We start from the raw sequence: 20368 nt of genomic DNA, 5'->3' as shown, positions 1-20368 counted from the left end.
GTCCATTGGGCTGCCCCTTCCTTTTTTTTCCCTGTTCCAATTGTTGCATCACTGTGGATGTTTATTGACTGTCCCTGGGTCCAGTTGCCACTGGAGATCTGTCCCTCATGCTGAGTTTCCCAGCCTCCTTAAATCTGAAGTTCTTACTCTCTGCCTCTTCCTTGTATAAATAACAAGTCAATTATTGTAATTATTTTAATGACCTAGGCAATAACCAAGTAAGAACCATTTATTTAAGTGATGATAGAAACTTCCTAAGTAAACAGATTAATAAGACATTATTTTAGAGAAGAAGGAAGAAATATGGTATAGCGGGTGCATTTACTATAAATACACTAGTATATTTGTCACAAATTTCAATATACAACTTAATTTGCTTTCTAGATTTACAAACAATGTCAAACTCTCTGAATCTTATGCACCAGAAGCACATGTTGTTATATAATAGTACTGTAAACCAAGAATACATTTCTTAGTAAAACAGATGATTAATTATACATGTTAATTGTAGCTGAATAAACATGAATACACTAAGCCAGACTGTTTTGATGAGCAGTTTCTTCGTTCATAGAGAATTTCTTCATAAGCAAACTTTTTTTGTTTATTTAATAGTCACGACCTGGTTACGAAGGTTTGCATTTTCTCAGGCTATGTTGACATATGGTGAGAAATACCTTTATAAGGATGAGCCAGTGAGAACTAAAGTGCTCTGTGGCTTAAATGAGAGGAGTATTACAAAATCAGCAAATGTAAACTGAAGCCAGGTAACTATAAATTCGAACAACTGGCATTATTCTTACATCTTTATGAAATGCATTCTTCAGCCTATCACAGAAAACTCATGTGTCTGATAAATACTTTGGGTAAAAGTCATCTTATTTTAATTTCAAACTCAGACCCGGCACACAGAAATCTATTAGTCAGATAGAAAACTTCAGTAGCTCAATTTCATGAATGAATTCTACCAATAATTGGTATAAAATAAACATTCCCATGTATGAATTTACAAAATGTGAAGGTATTTTAAAACAAAAGCAAGGAAATAAAAACCTGCATGAATTTCATGTAGTATATCTACACATGTAGTATATCTACACTTGTATAATCTATAACCATCTGACAGGAATGGAAACTATTCAGAAAAGGTCATATATATATTTTTGTTTTTTTAGAAAGAGAAGTTTAGTGTCAGACTGGTACCCTTCTGTTATGATTTCTATTGAGATCTCTTCTTTATAATCTGTGATTTAGGATTCAAGTCATACGTGCGCTGTTTCAGCTTAATGAGTTACTGTGTCAGCTGAGATGCTGAAAAAGACCTTGAACCTGCTCCAACTACAGCAAACATGAACTAAAATACAGTAGCTTAAACCTCCCAAACATTTTGATTTTACACTTTTATGAACTAAAAGCTTGCATGGAGTAGGTTACCATGGATTAGCTGATATTTATAAATATATTTTTCCAACATGTATTATGCTGGATAAACCTTGGTGACATAAAATCAATTGCACCACTCACATGTGGTGCCGATATCTGTCAGCAGGTCTTCACTGTGTTGTCTCTTCTTCATGCAAATCAGGGGCAATGTATATGTGAAAAGAACATTTCTAAAGAGAATCCTGTATTGCCTGCTCCAAAACCCGTGCATGCCAAAACAAACTGTTGTGTTCATCTGCTTTTTGAAAGCAAGCGGAAGTCAAGGATTTGAGGTTTTAATATTAAAAGGATATAATCACTGGTAATATCAATGGCAGTAAACTTCTGAACACATAGGGTGGTGGTGCAGATTAATAAAGATAAGAAGCTAAGGACCTGCAAAGAATTTGCATATTTCAATTAGAAGTGTGAGTTGGAATTGATCTGGATAGATTTTTGGATAAAAGTGGGAGGTTTTTTTTTTTTTAAGCTAAGTTATGAGTTCTTTTTTAGAAAATACTCCCCATATAAAAGATCTTACTTCCTAATTTTTTTTTATAGTTGTATAAAGATTTCATCACTCTCACCTGAATAGTGATGGGAGGAATCCCATACTTCTCCATCAGCACGTGCTTCTGCTGGGTTGAGACTTTACTCCATCTTCAGTTGTGACTACTATTACTGCTTTCAGAAAAAACAGGTTGTCTTCCAAGGAGATGAGGTGCTGTGTGTGACTCCTTGCAAATGTGTAGAAAATACGACACAAACACCCCATTTCAGGGCACAATAGGTAGTGTATGTGGTGAGGGGATCCTGTCATTGCTGTCAACCTTTCTAGCCTTTCTCCTGCTCTCAGGCTGTAGAACAGAGCCATGCTTGCATATGACCCAGGTTAAGGTGTTATTTTAGCCTAAATCACATTGCTCTCAACATGGAAGCTCATATATTAAAACCTCTCTGGGTGAGACTTCTGGTGGTGGTTCTAATTGCTTTAGTACTTCTGAAGGAGAATTTGAGGCATCTTGAGTTGAAGTATGCTTTTGTTATGCTGGAAGATCTGAGCTGACTGTAGAAGACATAAGAATAAAGTTACAAAGTGCTACTTCTATGGTCATAGTGTTTTTCCATGCTAGGTTTTAAGATGCTGGTGTTATCAGAGAAGCTTCTTTTACAATTTCTTTTTGGTTTCAGCTTCCTGCAAGGACAGGGCATCTCATTTTCAGTTCATACACAACCATGGCAGTGATTTTTCAATACTAAGTTCAGTGTTTTTTGATCCAGTGAGAAATATCACAAAAAAAGAAACCCCAGGGAAATAGGGGAAGCTGCAGTCTTGACAGTAAGTCAGCCCATCCAGGAGGACAGTCAGAAGCTGGCAAGCTCTTAGGGTACGATTGAGTTGGCCTGTAGAAGGAGAAATGCAGACAAGCCTCTCATCCCTCTTTGTGAACAACTGGCAGTTTTGAAGCTGTATCCCTTTCTCCCAGAGTTTTTCAGCGTCTTAGGGTCAAACCCCAAGCTGGAGGCAAGTCCCTTTCATAACTCTTTGGGTAAACTTTGGCCTTGGAGGAGGGAGACTGAAATCAGCCAATGCTCTGTGTGTATGTCTGTCTGATATTGCACTTAAAAGTCTCTTTTGAACTTCCCCTCTCTTTCTGTTTGGCTGACTTGCAAAATGAGACTTTTGCCTCTTGAAATCACGATAACCAATGACCTTGGCTTTTTTGAAGGCCTTGTGCGGTTGATGGACATTGCTGTTGGCTGTGCCTGATGGGAGGATGGTTAGTGCTGTTGTGTGTCATGGAATCCCACCTTACTCGGGAGTAGGGGTGCTGTGGCTGCCCTCAGGAAACAAGGAGGTTTATGCACGACACTGGTGTTTGATTCCTTAGATAACAGGAACTGGAGAAGGCGGCAGAAGTAGGGTTGTTTTCATCTTCATTACCCAGTCAGTAGCCCATCCAGCATTATGCACGTATCCAAGTATGGACCCTCATTTTGTCTTCAATATTTGTTTTCTTAGTTCTTGTGTTGAGATGGGAGACTTCCGGTAGACAGGAATTGGATTTAAGTACGTTCAGAAAAGGAATGCACAGACAGGATAGAAAATAATTAGGTTGAGTTAGGCACCCTCCCGCATGATATGAAACCATTTGGCTCACCAAGGCACAGAAATACTTGCAGAATTTGGGGCTTTGTTGGGAAAACTCTGATGTGTTCCTTCATGAGGAGGGAAAAACAACTATGCTCAGTTAAGGTATTCTTTCTAAGGAAGGTTCTCTTCATCATGTGTTCCCTGAAACAACTGATTACAGTAGCTGAAGTAATGCATTTAAGTGTATTGCTGCAAGAGGTCTTTCACAAACCATGGATTCCTAAATTTGTCCCAGAGCTTTGTGAAACTTAAGAACATTAGGAGAAAGGGAGACTTAAGATCTTAGCAAGAGCAAGCTGGTGAGGCTTTTATCTGGCTTGAAGGGAGCTGTTAGCAGCGTTAGTAGTTGGAAGAGTGTAGGGCCAGGAGGGATGGACTGGAATGGCACTCAGCAATCCACGTGGGCTCTCTCTCCTCTACAGTAAGACTTACCTTTCATTCTGTTTCACTTTTAATTTTGAGAAAGATAGTTTTGCTTTTCAGATGTGATTGATCTCACTGGAGATGATAAAGATGATCTTCAGAGGGCAATTGCCTTGAGTTTGGAGGAATCAAACAGGGCATTCAGGGAGACTGGAATAACAGATGAGGAACAAGCCATTAGCAGGTAAACAACCAACTTATATAAAGCAGAAATTAAATTAAAGAGTTGGAGATTGGCCTGTATTGCTTTTCTTTTTAACTTTTAATTTAACAAAGAATAACTTGTTTACTTTCACTTGTGCTACTGATATGCCTGGCTTCAGGATGTTGCTTTAATGTATTGTATGTTCTACACTGGAAAATAGTCTAATATGTGTGGACTAGGATTTAATAGTATGTTTCATATTAATGTATTAAATATTGAGGAAGTGGATGGAGATAGAGAATATATGGTCATATTTAAATAGGACCTAAACCCAGAACTTTCTCTTGTGTATCAGGTAAAAAACAATGAACCCAAAGTTTAATTAAGAAGCTATTAAATACTTTGTCCTGTTTTTTGCAGGGTTCATTTTACAATAACATTTTCTTACCTCTGTGCTAAGGCTGAGGTCGAGGGAGGGGGTATTAATACTATGACTTGAGTATACTAAGAGCAGCTGCTCTATTTTAGCTGATTAAGTATGTTATTAACCTATTTAACAAATAAGATTTACAAGCTTTGAGTGAAGTTAACTTTTTGATTTAAAGTTTTATAAACTTGCTCAATCTGGGTGTGATAAGTGAACTTTTGATCAGATTTAATGATAACTTTTTGTACAGTGTATACTTTTGGTAATTTTTATATAATTATGAAATATGTGGGACTTGAACTAAGCCTGGGTGTAGGGTTGGGTGGGAGGGATGTTGTTTTGTTTTGTCTTTTTTCCATCTGTGACTGGCTTTGGGAGGGACTAGACTTGTCCTAGAGGAAGCAGGCAATGATTGGATCCTTGTTAGTAGGTAAAGTACTGCCTCCTTGTAAAAGACCAGTTTTAAAAAACAAAATTTAGATGGGGCTATTAACCACAATAATTCTTTTTCTCAGTTCACTCTGACAGACTGAATGGCTTATTAGAAATTTCCAACTCTGAGAATATGAATATCTTATTAATTTATTTATATTACTTTACCCTCAATAATTTTCTTTTTCTGTTTGAAAAATAAATATATTAATTGTAAAAGTAAACATATCCTTGCTCCCCCAATCTGTGATAAAATCCATCTTGTTATACAAAGTTAGCATATTTTAGCAGGGAAAGGTAGGCTGAGAGGGATTTATATTCTCTTTAATAATTGGGAGAAGCTTTTAAGAGTTGGGTTTTTTTTTCAAAGACCTCAACATGTGCGTGTATACAAGATTGTGGTGCAAGTTCTGTCCAACTCTGTTTCAGAGTTCAACTTGTGCCTGTTCCTCTTTGAAGGCCGAAATTGTCATAATTACAGAGTTGTGATTTAGGCAGGCACTCAGAAAGATGGACCTATTTCTGGACATGGACAATTTTCTCCCTTTTTTCTTTCCCCAAGCTTTGACTGCTTCTGCTGTGCTCACTTCTTGCGAACCTTGAAGATTTAGGTTTCTTCCCCTGAAGAATTTTTCATTTCTCAAACTAAAAGTGTCTTTTGTGGTTTTTGGTCCTATCTGTTTAGGCCATAACTTAGTATTATAAATACTTTCCACTTAAATTACAGTGTATATTTTCCTGGCTGCAGAAAATAACAAAGTATGCCATTTTTTCTGTATGTACTAAGGCATGTAGATAATCTACTCAGTTATATGCAGAGAAAAATGTTGGTCTTTTGATGAGATAGAGTTGGTATTTAAAGGCAAAATTGCACACAGTAACATTTGCCAAATCAAGAGCTTGTTGCAGGCCATATCCCCCCCCCCCCCCATCCTTGGTACACTGTGCCACATTTTCTATGCTTGCTGTAATATTCTTTGAACCTGTTGCACAAATTCATTTCCCAAACCCATACAAAAATAATCACTCAAAGACCCACAGTATATCATGACATAAGAAAAGGATTGGGACTTTTCTTGTGAATGGAGGCAGAGAAGAGTGAGAATCTTGGAGGTTTTGGCAGCCTTGAGATCAATTCAGTAACATGGCAAAAAGCACCCTGAGTTGATCACAAATTATGTCAGTGTTAAACAAATACAGGAAGTTCAGAGTTCTTGGAATTTTTGATCTGAGCTGTTCAATCAGTTTCTTTAAAGACAGAACTTCAATCTGTTTTTATAAATAAAATCAAAAAAAGTACTTTGTAGTTAACACCCCACAGAAGAATGTTGGCATTCCAATCGAAAGCACAGTATCTTCGCAGGACTTCTCAAAACAAAAAGTAGAACACTGTGCTTGTAAACAAGTCAAGCTGCAACCATTTACTTTTGATTTTCTAGATTAAACAAGAAGCAGAAATCAAATAGGAAGTCAATAATAAGCAAATTAAACTATGGAATTCTTTAATTTTTAAAAATGTAGGCCATGTGTGTATTTAAATAGCCTTTGGTGTGGAGGATTTTTTTTTTTTTTTCCAAAGGTATTCATAGTGGTTTGGAACCTAACTTGCACAGATTTTGTTAGGTTTCCAAGGGAGAATTAAAGGAATTTCTTGACTTGTGTAATTAATGTTGTAATGCACGTAGAATTTGTGTTCCTGAATGTAATTGCTTTGTGCTACTTAATGAGGACAGATTTGATTACTATGTGAGCGGAGTGCAGCTGAAATGTCCAAGTGTCCAAGCTGAACATCTTGTACATGGCAAGTTTAAAGTCTTTTACTCTTCCCTCTTTAAATATCCCAGGGAAATGAGCATGATCAGGGTATTTCCTAATACGGAAAAATTTCTCCTGTTTATATCACTTTTTGTGACTTGAAGGCGTCTGAGGCCGACCAGATAGGGCTTCACTGGGGAAACCGGGGAGATGCGGCTGAAAGGAGAAATTAGCTGGCCTGTGTTGTGCCTGGGGTAGTATCCACATAAAAATGAGAGCCCATGCTGTCAGTGCACAAGGGATGTGCACAGCCTGTAGGCTTTTTTTTTTTTTCTTTTTTAAATCATGGTCACTGAAACTGCTGAGGACTCTGCACTGTGGGTTTTTTGTGTGTAGATCCAAGGTGGGACTGAGGAGGGTTGTGGAGTCAGGGGTATTCCTGGATGTCCAGCTGGAGGACAGTCACAGTGCAAAGACCTTTCTTTGTTCTTTTAGCTGAGTTACCCAACAGAGAGGGGTTTCCTGCAGCATGTTGAGTGGTTTGGCTGAGCCATTGACTCTCTTTGCCCGAGGGTTATTGCTTTGTCTGGCAAGCCCCGTGCAGCTCTGCAGAGCTGCTTGGCTGTGCCCAGCTTGTTACAGGGAGAAATAAAACACTGCTTTCAAGTCGAATGCCAGGCCTGGCATTAACTAAGCCCTCGCTGCAGCATTTCCCTCCAAACAAGATTCCAGCGCTGGGAGGCTGGGGAGCCCTGGGTCCCGTGAGGCCGGAGAGATGCCAAACCCTGCACGTCGCTTATGGCTGTGGGCTGGTGGCTGCTGCTGTCATCCCTAGGGGTCCCAGAGTGGGGGTTCAGCTCTGTCATCTGAATTGCTAAATCCTTGTGCTAACTCTTGCAAAGGCTGGTAATTTTGTTCAGAACTGTGTATGAGTAAGATTGCTTATCCAGGTAGTCCCCTAAGTCCAGGACTGTTTGAATGGAATACAGTGAACATTATAATATAAGAGATACTCCCTATGGTAAATACACTCACTTATGTAGCTTCTGAGCTGATCATTAGGTTCCTATTTACTGTACTTGCTTCATTTTATTTCACTTTTTACTTTTTATTTTACTGCATCACAGCTTTAATGAAAAAGAATTTGGCACATAGAATGTGCAGCTATTCCATGTGCTCTCTGAGGATAGATAGTCTTAAAAGTAAAATGAGGGAAAAATATCATGAAGCTTTGAGAATCAAATACTTTATTGATGCATGGAAACAGATTTGAGGTAGAGCTAGAGATGAGGAAGTCCTTTACCTGCTAAAAAAAGAAGCACAAAATCAAATACAAGGAAGAAATTTTAGTAGGTAATTAAGCTGATGAGGGGTGAGATATCTTTGGGGTCAGGGAATTGTTTCTGTATAAGAATATTTATTTTTTTTACAACCTTGAAGTATCTTGAAGTACTCTTGAGTTTGGGGGAGTAAGGGGGCAAAAGGAAGTTTAATTGTTTCACTGAAACACAAGTGGTGTGGAGTAGGTATTGTAGTCCTGTTACAACATCATTCTCAGTTTATTCCAGTCTGTCAGTTTTTGAAGATCCCTTCAATTTAAACAGAATTTTTAGTAATTCTACCTGCATGAGAAAGTATTTGAACTATGTATGATATATTTTTTGATTCATTTTTAATGTCCCCATTTAATAACTTTTGCTCTCAAAACAGAGATACACTGGTCATCTAAAACTTGTGAAGAATTGTATTGGTTAGAAGTTTTGGTTGACTGTTTTTTTTATGTTTTGGGGTTTGCTTATGAGACCATTATTGTAAAAGACTTTTAGAATCATCAGCTATTGAAGAGTTCCATCCCTTGTGCATTGTTTGAAGAGGTGTCAGAGCAGAAAGTCTTAGAGTATTATAAGCCTGTCCTTTCAGTGCTGTTTATAAAGTTATGTTTCAAAAAGTACATGTCAGAAATTGATTAATCCTTAGGAAATTACCAGTTTTAGGTATTTCCTGAGATACATTGGTACAGAAGTGGTATTTGCACCAACCAGTCTCTCAAATTCAGAATGCTGCTTTTATTTTATTTCAAAATAAGTAGCAATAACCAATTAGTATGTCCCCCAAAGGAGTTACCTGCAGTAAATTCAGAGGATGCTTCATAGTTCTTGCTAACATAATCTTTCCTTTCTTTGACAGGAACATAGCTTGAAACAAAAATGTAGATAGGAAACTGAGGGATTACATTCTGTGTGTGACCCTGTTCCCCCCCACTGTTCAAACTTTGTCCTTGAGGAGCTCCATTTACAAAGCAGCCTAAACTTGCCTTTCTTTGGTGTTTACTGAGTCTAGAACTGAAGGGGTGCGGTCCTTCACACTGCTCAGACTGCCTAGATTAGATGCTTGTCACGCAGCTCCTGGAATCCTGTGCCTGGCAAATGCAGCAGCTGGAGAGCAGCTCAGCCTTTTTTATGACAGTTGGACTGGATGGTTGGGGACAGTGACCACTGTGTCAGTAGTGCACATGCCAGGCAGCTTTGCTTATGAGTTAGAGCCACTGTTACATGACCTGAATATATTCATGTCCATCTTCCTGTTTGGAATATGCCTACCACAAATTACCCTTAAGGTGTTCTTTGTCACCACACTAAGGATATGAGCTGATATAGAAGTAGTGTGTTGAGTGAAGCTTAAGAGCTTCACACCCATCAGATCTCACTGCCATGTGAAATACAGATATTCAGCATAAATCACTTAGGAACAGTTTCCTGCAAGGAGTGTGGTCATTGAAGCACACAGTTAACTTGTTGGGTGGCATTTTGAAAAATGGTGGAGGGAGATGTCTTTCCATGGCTCATAAAGTAATTGCTTGCTATGTAAAGTGATTAACACAGTTGCATAAGTTGCAAAAATGGAAACTAAGAAAACTGCTTTCATTTTTGAAAGTTGCCTAGCCAGCTTTGGCTTCCTGTCAGTAAAAGAAAGATTGGTGACTTTGTGCTTTGCATAGCAATAAAAACGTTTGTAGATGAAAGCACTGCACGATTAGTGCTGCCTAAAATTTGTCCATCCAGTCTGAATCTGGTTCTTAAATAATTGATGACTTGCAGACATGGCACCTGTATCTTGAGCTCTCACAGGAGATTCATGCACTCACTAATACCCTTTTCCAAAAGGTAATGAAGTTACTGTAAAATAGATAAAAGTAAAATAGCATCTTACTTTTAAAGACATGTTATTGTATATAAGTTTAAAACCAGGCTCATCAGCAATAAGTGAATGATGTTATTAAGATGTCTGTATTAGTAGTTGAAGGTATTTTAGTACATAATAGGTTTTTTTGGGGTTTGTGGTGATTTTTGCTTTTTTTTCCCTCACATTTTTCCCTCCCTTCTGTTCCCAAAGAGTTCTAGAAGCCAGTATTGCAGAAAATAAAGCAAGTTTAAAGAGGACGCATCCAGAGGTATGGAGTGACTCTCCAAACCCTTACGATCGGAAGCGGCAAGACAACTGTCCAGTAGGATTAAAGAATGTTGGCAACACGTGCTGGTTTAGTGCTGTCATTCAGGTAAGCACCCCCTTCAATTAGCTGGTGTGTACCCTTCATTGTATCTGTTGTGAGGTGAGTTAGCTTATTTTACGTGAATAGCTTAAAATATCTGTTTTCCTGGGAAGCTTAGGCCGCTGCATGAGATGTTTTTGAGCATTACCTATTTATTGCATCTCTTAACGTGTTCATCCATAAGTCTGATTGAAGTGTAGAAAGTACTGGTAGCATAACTAAGTGAAGCTTCAAAATGTTTCTCATTAAGAAGTTGTGGAAGACAAGGAGTTGAGTCTCTGAAGATCCTGGGCGTCTGCAGCTCATACTGACATCAATGACAATTGTGGATGCCTAAAAACATGTGAAAATTGGATTACAGATGAGGATCCGACTTTTTATATTAAAAGGAGCGCATGCAAATGTCTGAAAGGGGGTGGCTGACAATGGAGGTAGGTGGAGGAAATGAGACACCCTCAATCATGGAGTGCTTACTAGAATAGCTGCAAGGGGATGGATAGCTGGGTAGGGTAAAAGAAGGAACAACTGATAAAGAGGGAGACCTGAAAAAGACGAAAGGGAAAGTCTGATACCGCTGCAATTGTCTGGTTTGGGTTGCTTCACCTAAGAGAGCCAATGTGTGTGTCTGTTTTTGTGTATGTGTAGCTTAATTAAAAACTAGCTTGTTTTTTTTTTTTTTTTCCCAGATAGGGTAAATAGGGAAATAAGTACAGATACTGCAACTTGTCTAGTGAAAGCTCATGTTCTTATATCAATAGTTTGTGTACCTAAACTTTATGAATCCATCTTTTAGGAGATTTTTTTTTAGAAGTGATTGCTAAATCTATATATGTTTTTGGAAATAATCTGTAGGTCTACTCAGAAGTATTCCAGTGCACTGAAAACTGTATGTTAAACTGTAATACAATAGGGGAACACTTATTTTTAGTGTACAAGAAGTGAATTCGGCATATTGTAACTTTTCGTAGTCTGACATTGGAGAGGAAGCAAATAAAATATTAAATATCCATTTTTAACAAATTACTGTCAGGCTGATGCACTTTTAGATAAACTAATACTGTTGCTTTCATACTGATGGTTGTTGTACTTCAGGCTGAGTCCATTTAGATCAATGTTCTGCCTAGCAATTTCACAAATGGATATGTACAGAGGAGCACAGCTTGCATGATACTGCTCTGGTAAAACACTCCTGAGCCTCTAGTTACTTTCACCTTGAAGGAGTTTCTTAACCCTCTGCAATTTGTTTAGTGAAACCCCAGTGGGCCTCTCTTGTATGTACTTGTCTTCCTTGACCTTGCCAACTTCTTGCACCCACAGGGTCCTTTGGGTAGGAATTCCATAGTTGTGCTCCCTATTGCATGAAGAACTGCCATGGTTTTGTTTGTTTTTTGAACCTGGTTCCTGCTAACTTTGTCTGGTGGCCTCCATATCTCCTGGTGGACAGGTTAGAAGTTGATTGCTGTTACAGTTCTGTGGCTGCTGCCCTGCTCTCTTTTAACACCCTGCTGGTCTCTGTATTTCCAGGCTGGCTGCTGAATTGCAACCTGCACAGAATGTGTTCTAACCTCTCGTCCACTTTGTTGCTTTTCTCTGGATCTTTCCTGCTCTAGTAGCATTTTAGTTGGGGAACCAGGAAAGTTCTTAAGGTGTGAGTGGGCTATGAATTTGAGTATGGTGGACAGATACAGGCTCTTCAGGAAAAACAAATGAGGACAACAAGGAAAGGTGTTTTCTGCCTTGCGAAGGAGTAGATCAAATGTATGTGATACTTGTGTGGGACAGAGATGATGGTTTTAGATAAGAGTTTGTGGATCAGGTTCAGAGGAGAGGCTGGTAAAGGTGCCACCTTGATTAGTCTATTACAGACTACCCTCCTCAGGTTGAGGATGTGGACAAAGCCTTCTTTAGAGGCAAAGAAGTCTCTGGATTATGGTCTGGAGTTCCTGTGGGGAGCTTTAATAAGCATCCTGACCCTTGCTTGGGCCACCATAACAGGACACAAGCAAACCAGATTTCTGGAGAGTATCAGGGACAACTTCTTGACACGAGCACCAATGGGCCAACCAGGGGTGATGCACAGCTGAATCTGCTGTGGGAAAACTGGAGATGTAGTAATGTGGGTACTCTTGACTGCAGTGACCATGAAAAAGTAGAGTTCAAGATCCTGATGGGAGCAAGGAAGAAGTAGCAGACCCTAGAGTTCAGGAGAGTAGACTTAGACCAGGAAGCTGGTATCTGGGATTCCATAGCAGGCAGCTTGGAAGGGCAGATTTGCTCAAGAGGGCTGAGAGCACCTCCTGATTGCCAGAAGGGTCCATTCTGCTCTCAGGGAACTCATGGCCAAGCCCCAGTGCAAGCAGGCAGTGTGCTGGATCTGGGAGCAGAGACAGGCTACTGAGGAGGAGATTGGAAATGCTGTCTAGGCATGCAGAGCTTGGTGTTAGAGAAGTGGAAGTTATCTTGTAGTTGATGCCTCAAAGGATGTCTAGGGTAACTAAGAAAACATTCTTGATGCTACACTGGTCATAGAAAGCTGAGCAAGGAGAACATGATTCTGCCACTGAATAAAACAGGTGAGGTGCTGAGTGCCTTAGTCGTCAAGACCATTTTGCATAGTTGAGAGAACTCCGATCAAGGGTTAAAGATCTGAATCAGAGATTACTCGAGGAAACTTCACCCATAATAAGTCCAGGGCCCACTGAGCTGCATCAAGTGGTGCTGAGAGAAAGTGGGCAAAAGTCTTAGGAAAGCAACTCTCTCTCTCATGTTTGAAAGGTCATGGAGAATCAGAGATTTCTGATTAACTGGAACCAGGCTTTTTACAGCAGTGCATATTGTGAGGCTGAGAGGCAACACGAGTAACTGAGACAAGGATTCAGCCTGGATAGAAAGACATCTTTTTCCATGAGGATTGGCAGGCAGTGGAGGTTGCCCAGAAAGGCTTTTGCAGGGTCTGTCAAACCTTGAAGGCATTTAAGATGCCTGAAAAAAAAGCCCTGAGTAGCATGGTCTGATCTCCCAGTGACCTCCTGTGAGGTCAAGCAGGAGGCTTGACAAGAGACTTCCATCAGTCTCTTCTGACCTGAATTACCCTATGATTATATAGTAATACTTTCTGTTTCATTCTGTCTTTCTTAATTATTTTATTCTGCTTTTAATTGTTATTCTCTTTCATGTGTGGAACTGATACTTTCATGGAACAATCTGCCATAAATTCCAAGTTTTTAATAATGCTAGATAGCACATAATTTTCTGTTAATTTTAGGGTTACTTAGGACCATCTCTCTCACTGTACACTTATCAGTGTTGAATTCAGCTTTCTTGTTCTATAGATACTTGGTCTTCTACCTCCCGTCTGTCAATTCATCTTTGCCAGCTCTTGTTTTTACAGCACTGTATATTTCTGTACTGAGCAAACGTGGTCAAAACTTGCTCCCCTTTCTAGATCACTTCTGAATTTTACCTACCAGTGCAGTCTTGATTAATTTGCACTAACCTCCCTTCAGGCTGGAACAGATGCCCTCTTTGGAGACTGCATAAGTTAGATTAGTATTAGCTGTGTACTGTTTGACTTGTTGGAGGTTTTTGGTATTGTTTGTGGTGGCTCTTTTTGGTTAGTTGATTTGTTTTCTTTTGGTTTTTTTTTATGAGAAGGATTTACTTACTTGCAGTTTACCTGTATTTAATGCTGTAGATAATGCAGTGGAAAGACTTTATTTGTTCTACAATCTCCCTTCCCACTGAGGTTTTTCTGTTCTTAGGTCTCTTTCCTCTCAGCATCTAGTAATCTAATTGGTGTTTGAATTTTCTGTTTTCCTAGTTTGTGTTTCCCTTGATCATCTCTCCCTCTTTCTTTATTCTGTCACATGCATAGCTCTTTTTACAAAAGCAGAAACATTGCATTAGTGTTAATATAAAGAAACATATTATTTCCATGAAGATCTTCATGGACCTAATATGACTTGGTGTTTTACTTTCTCTGTTGTGCAGTCAGATTTTACATTCCATAGTAGTCCCAAATCTCAAGATGACTGATTTTTATGTGTGTGTGCGTTTCTGTAAAATACATTTATACACAGGAAACTGCAAATGTTTAAATAAATGTTTTCATGGAAACTCGAATTTTTAATTCAGTAACCACAGAGATAAGAACACAGGCCAGAGAATGTAAAAACCTATGCTAGACCTATGATCTCATGTTATTTATACCCAGCCTGCAACTTTATACCTTGAAAACAGATTATAAAGAGACCTAGCTAGTGCTTATGGTCACCAACCATACTATGTGAAAGTATGTGGTGTCTGGAACTATAATGGTTTGACCCTGAAAGATAGTGAAATGTCTGGATTTACATCTGTGGGATATAATTCAAGTAAACCATTGAAAGATTTATAACTTCAGTTGGTTGAAAATTTAGGTTATTAATATTGTCTATCAGTCAGGAAGATTTATGTTTCAAACAACCATCCCAGGAAATTTAATGCATGTTAATTTAGAACATTAGCTAATACCATATTTATTTATCCACAGGGCAGATTGACTACTTGGGTTGCATTGACTATGTAGGAGTATTTTCTTGCTTTCTTTGGGAGTCTTTTGAAACCTGACACATCACATAGGTCAACAATATCTAAATGTTAACTACTGTCAGTCACAATGATATATTGTGTAATATAACCTAAAACTAAATTGCAAAGAAAGAAAAATCTTCCTTCTATTTAAGGGGTGCTTGTTAAGAAAAAAAAAGATTGACGTTTTGACAGTTTCCTTATATAGTGAATGTTGTTTTTTATAGGCACCAATTAACTGACTTAGTCAAATGCAGTCATAAATGGTTTGTTGTATTTGCTTTAAGAGCATGAAATTCCTTAATAGACATTTGCAGTGAGTGACAGAAAACCCTAACAAGATTCAAACATTGCTGGAAATACTGCTTTTTAACCTGTATTTATTTGTGCCATAGAGAAATTTACTCATGTGGAAGTCATTCTCTTCTGCAGAGGAACAGGGGACTCTCTCTTCAGAGAGCTCCAAAACAAAGTTTTGCTTTCAGCAGTTGTATTCAGTGTTACTAGAGTGAACTGTAATATTTTTTCACGGTGTAACTTCCAAAAATCTGCCCTGCTCTTGAAGGTTATTGACTTGATAATAGCCTGTATTTAAAACTGAGTCTCCAAGACAATATGTCAAAACAAAACTGTATTAAAGGATGCTTGTTTCTTCCTTACCTGCCAAGAAATGAATCAAGTTCCTCAATGAGTTTCCTTCCTCCTCTTGAACTTGTAAGAAACCTTTGTTTTTGACAAGAGTTCACCCATGCATGCTTTTGCTACTGTTAAGTTATATTAACTCTTATAGAAGGACCCTAAGGACCCCTAAATCTTGAGGCTTTAGAATATTTGTAGAATGTTATTTGTGTGTTGTTCGGTTTGGTTATTTTGTTTGTTTCTGGTTTTGGTTTGTTGTTTTTATTTTTTTTTTAAATTTCTGATTATTGTAACTGCATATGTCTGCTCTTGAAATAGAACTTAAGATACCAACTGTTTAAAGAAACAAAACACAGATGTAGCTCTGTTTTTACTTTTTTTGCAGTAGATTTTAGTGACTCCCTGGTGAAAAGGTAACTTCACAGTTTTCCTTGGCTATAAGAGTTTATAGTCTGGAAATGGCTTATAAATAATACATTTATGGAGCCTGTGAAGTAGCTCACGCTGAGCACGAGTTAAGTGTTTGCAGGACACGAGATGTAGAAGGTGGCTAAGTCACAGGACCTGGATGTGCTGTTGGAATCATGTCTTAGGCTTGCTGCCTGTACAAGTTGCCTCCCAGATGTTTTGCTTTAAGACATTGCACAAGACTAACTTTTTCTTTTGGAATTCCAAAATAAGGGTTTTGTTGTGTGTGAGAAATAGTGCAGGGTTTGCTCCTTGAAAAAGGTGTCACGGGAAATGCCGGGTTGGTTGGTTGCTTAGTGAATGTTACACACTCAGTGTGCCAAGGCAAATTTTTGATGGAAGGAATAAAGTGTGTGGGGAATCAATGCAAACTGTACTGTAAATGTTGCTCTGTTTCCCCTTCCCCTGGTCCCATGCCTAAAGTACTAAGTGCAGCGTTTTCCTCTGTCCCAAGACTTCCAGAGGGCATATCTGCATTGTAGCCATTCCCTTTACCAAATGAGGTATCCCAAAAGGACAGCTGGTGTTTGGCATTCTCTGGGATTCTGTCAGGGTCTAGTTAGCCATCCAAAAATGGGACTTTTTTTCTTCCCCAAAAGTACATAGCTTGCAGAAAAAAGAATTAACAAACTACTGTCTTATAAACATAAATCTCCATGGTTTCTCTTTGACTTTTATTTTCAGGGTCCCTACCACAACTTCTGGCATTTTAATCTGTTGCATTGTGTTTGGGAGCAAGGCTTCTTGCTTTCCTGGTGTCAATATATGTGGGCTTAGATCTCCTTCAAGCCTAAACTTCTGGTTTTGGGAAGAAGCAGGGCAGCTTGATGGGTGAGAATCAAGCAAGTATTTTCTTCCCAGCTGGTGGCTCAGCTATTGTTACCGTCTTTGAAGCAGCCTCCCACAAGTATCTAACTTACACATTAGTTTATGTTTCTTATTTGTCATGATGAATGGAAAGGATTGTGATGGATGATGTAGTAATGCATTAATACCCAAAATCCTAGGATTATATAATAAAATTTGCATATATATATACACACACACACACATACAAACTACACATGACTCCCTTGCTTCCCTGGGCTTATAGTGCTGCAGAACATCCAGCGCTCAATTCCTTATCTGGGTTACAATGGTCATGGATGGAATACTTTCTTTCCAGTGTTTTCACTGGAATAGCCTAGGGCAGGTGTTGGTGGGGGATACATGAGATAAATTGTTCTGTAGAGTTTCGTGGGCAAAGGAATAATAATGTTGGAAATCTAGTTTCTTGCTTCCCATCCCTCTCTTCCCCTGGTAAAGATTGACTTGTTGCTTTCAAGTTCAGTCATCCTGTAATATTTATCTACAGGACATTCCTTTTAATACTGTTTCTTTTTTCTTCTGTGGTCTCCAGTTCCCTAAGGTTGCTTGTGTGATTTTCAAACTCTTACCTTCTATTTAGTGATACATAATATTGCAGAAGTTTCTGTTGTGAGGGTTTGGAAAGCTTTAGTGGATGATGGCTTTAGCTTTGGCTCATAAATAGCTGCTCATTTAAGGAAAATACAGGATACAGGATAAGTATGGGGTTGCAGTCCTATGTGCAGTTCCTAGATGCAGGAAAGCATTGCATTATTTAGGTGTGTTGTTGAAGTTTATATCACGTATTTCATCTATGCAAGAAGTTCAAAATCATAACCATGTAGGGAAATGTTGGCTCTTATTTTACGTCCTAACAGAATTTTTTTTCTTGCTTTGTCCCGTGTAATAGAGGAGTGGTTGAATGGCATTTTTTACTATGTGCCAAGACACAAACATAAAGTGAATTCTTCAGGACACATATCATACTTAGCTGTCTTCTGAATTGCAATAATGTTCTGAGTTAGTTGCTATAAACAAGTAAATGTTCTCCAAAGGCAGGCTGGTAATACCATGGTGAGCTGTTTGTTTAAAGTGTTGACTTTAACTAAGTCTGCTAGCATTTTTAAGTTAGTTTGACTTTCTAGATCAAACAGTATGCAAGCTGTTTTCCATCTTCTTCCATGTTGCACCTCAGTCTTCTGGAAATAAAACATGACCGCTTAAAGCTGCTTTTTATACCTTGGTTATCAGCAGTTTGGAATGCTGATTGGTTGTCTGTTTATAAATGAAACTCCTTTTAGAGGTACTTTCCAAAGCTTTTGAGATATGGAATGGAATCTCTCTGACTTGGAAATTGCTGAACGTTTCACTGATTGCTACCACTGTCCATGTGGGGTTGTTCTGCTGAAGTTCAGCCATGAGAGAGTGTCATATCTGTCTGTAGGAGATTTTGTTTCAGAGAGGCAGAGAGAAGAAACTCCTCTTCCTATGCTTTCACAGTGAAGTTTGAACAGCAACCTGTCAAATCCCAGCTTTGAAGCTGCTCTCCTCACTTCTCTTCTGTCTTCCTTACGTGCAGTTTTCTAGAGAATGCCAGAGAGGCTTTGGACTGTGCCAAATCCTCAGTGTATGTCAAGGAGCACTATCATGAATATGTTTTGAGTTACTTCCTAATTTTCGTAATGCCTGTCATTAGTCTTTATTCTGGAAACAGGAATTACTACTTAAAAGAATAAGACATGCACAAGTGTAGGAGTAGAAGGCAGCCCTGGTGTGGGTTGTAAGGAGCAGCAGGGCAGGCAGCAGTGGCAATAAACAGCCACTTCATGGACTTTGCTGTGAGAAAAGGAAGTTCAAGAATACAAACCAAAAGGGAAAAAATAGATTAATAAATAGAAAAATGGGGAAGGCCTTAAGGGGAGAGAGAAGTGATTCTTCCAAATTTGTATCGTAGAATGGCCTGGATTGGAAGGGACCTTAAAGATTGTCTAGGTTGCTCCAACCAACCTGGCCTTAAACATTTGTAGAGATGAGAGAGCCACAGCTTCTTTGGGCAACCTGTGTCAGTGCCTCACAGTAAAGAACTTTTTCCTAATATCTAATCTATACCCACCCTCTTTCAGTTTGAAGCCATTCCCCCTTGTCCTGTCATTCCAGGCCTTTGTAAATAGTCTCTCTCCATCTTTCCTGTAGGCTCCCTTTAGACACTGGAAGGCCACAATTAGGTCACCCTGAAGACATCTTTTTTCTAGGCTGAACAATCCCAATTATCTCAGGATATAGGGATATAGACTTGAAAGCTGGAGAGAATGGGACTTAGTTGTCAGTGAAGTTGCCTTCCCCCCCCCCCCCCCCAATATGGAGCTTTGGACACAAATATTCAATTTGAGGCATTTATTTGATTTAGATTATTACTACAAATAAAAAGCTAACTCCAGTAATGCCCACTCTACCTCACTAAAACTACGTATGTATACCATAAACAACCAAAATTGTTTATAAAATGAGGTGAGAACATAAATCTAATCTGTCATGTTGGCAGAGGCAAACTATTCCAAATAATGTATTTTGATATAGAGCTCTATTTTTGCTTTTTGTTTCTAGGACTTATTTAAGATTGCTCTCTGCTTGCTATACAGAATGAAGGCAGATATGGTCTCTGTTTCGTGGCTTTAAAATCAGAATAAATGTCAAGTTGGAAATGCCTAAAATGTCCCAGATGACTAAACAAGGCAAAGGGGTGTTGTGATGTGTTAATCATATCTCTAGCATATGTAAGCTTTTAGATTACACAAGATCATGTTTTAGGTAAATGCCAGTACCTGAAGGCATTTGTTTAGGAGCTCTGTCAGAGTGCATACTTCTCTTTGTCACTGCCAAAGAGTTGTTTTTCAAACTCTCCTAATAATATATATTTAGTTTTTGGTTTTCTTCCTTCTGTCCTTCCAAGCTTAACCTTTGTGAATTTAATGGGAAGCTGTCTCTGTTCATGGTATTATGAACTTAAGGTTTTCATGTAAACTTGTATAAAGGTGATCTCTATTACAAATTCTCTAGTTCTTGTGCAAAAATTTTTGCCCCCCCCCCTTTTTTGTTGTTGTTTGTTTGTTTTTGTTCCCAATGCTGGAAAAAATACAAAATGTTTTCATAAGTTTGTTAGTGAAACAGAAGTTTTTAGTGCCCTGTGCTTACAGAACACGCAAGAATCCATCACAGAGCCTGTGTAAAGCATTCTGCAGCAGCTTGGTAGGTCATCTTTTATCTAGATTCGAAGTACTGTTCTCCTACTCTCTAAGTATTGTTGGTGTCAGTAAATTTACTAACTTAGAACTCTGCCAGTGGCTTTTAATGACCTGTGCTGCATGCTAAGCTTTTATGGATTTAATATGCTGACTAATTTCTATCCTTGCACCGTTAATGCAGCATCACAGTTCTTGAATTTATCCTTCACTCAGGCAATCGAAATTCTGCCAAGGTCCTTATGTTTCATAATCCTAGACTTGAAGGGGGGAAAAGGGATAAGCAGGGTGTTTTAGGTGA

The 20368-nt window shown here is 38.7% G+C and overlaps 1 protein-coding gene across 3 annotated transcripts in view; it reads left to right on the top strand.

Moving 5' to 3' along the window:
• The window catches only part of USP25 (ubiquitin specific peptidase 25), an 89275-nt gene that overhangs the window by 26961 nt on the left and 41946 nt on the right, over positions 1-20368 (top strand). For 2 of the 3 annotated variants that reach the window (XM_027886017.1, XM_027886016.1), the window contains exons 4-5: positions 4058-4181; positions 10150-10312. In XM_027886017.1, coding sequence (XP_027741818.1) covers positions 4058-4181; positions 10150-10312 — 287 coding nt within the window. Of the gene's footprint in view, positions 1-4057; positions 4182-10149; positions 10313-10648; positions 10738-20368 lie in introns of those variants that run through there. The other variant, XM_027886018.1, reaches the window with a different exon arrangement.

This window comes from Empidonax traillii, unplaced genomic scaffold (genome assembly GCF_003031625.1).
Source record: "Empidonax traillii isolate 1590-97213 ecotype Southwest subspecies unplaced genomic scaffold, ASM303162v1 scaffold176:size2985712, whole genome shotgun sequence".
Classification (NCBI taxonomy): domain Eukaryota; kingdom Metazoa; phylum Chordata; class Aves; order Passeriformes; family Tyrannidae; genus Empidonax; species Empidonax traillii.
This window is presented reverse-complemented; position numbering and strand designations above follow the sequence as displayed.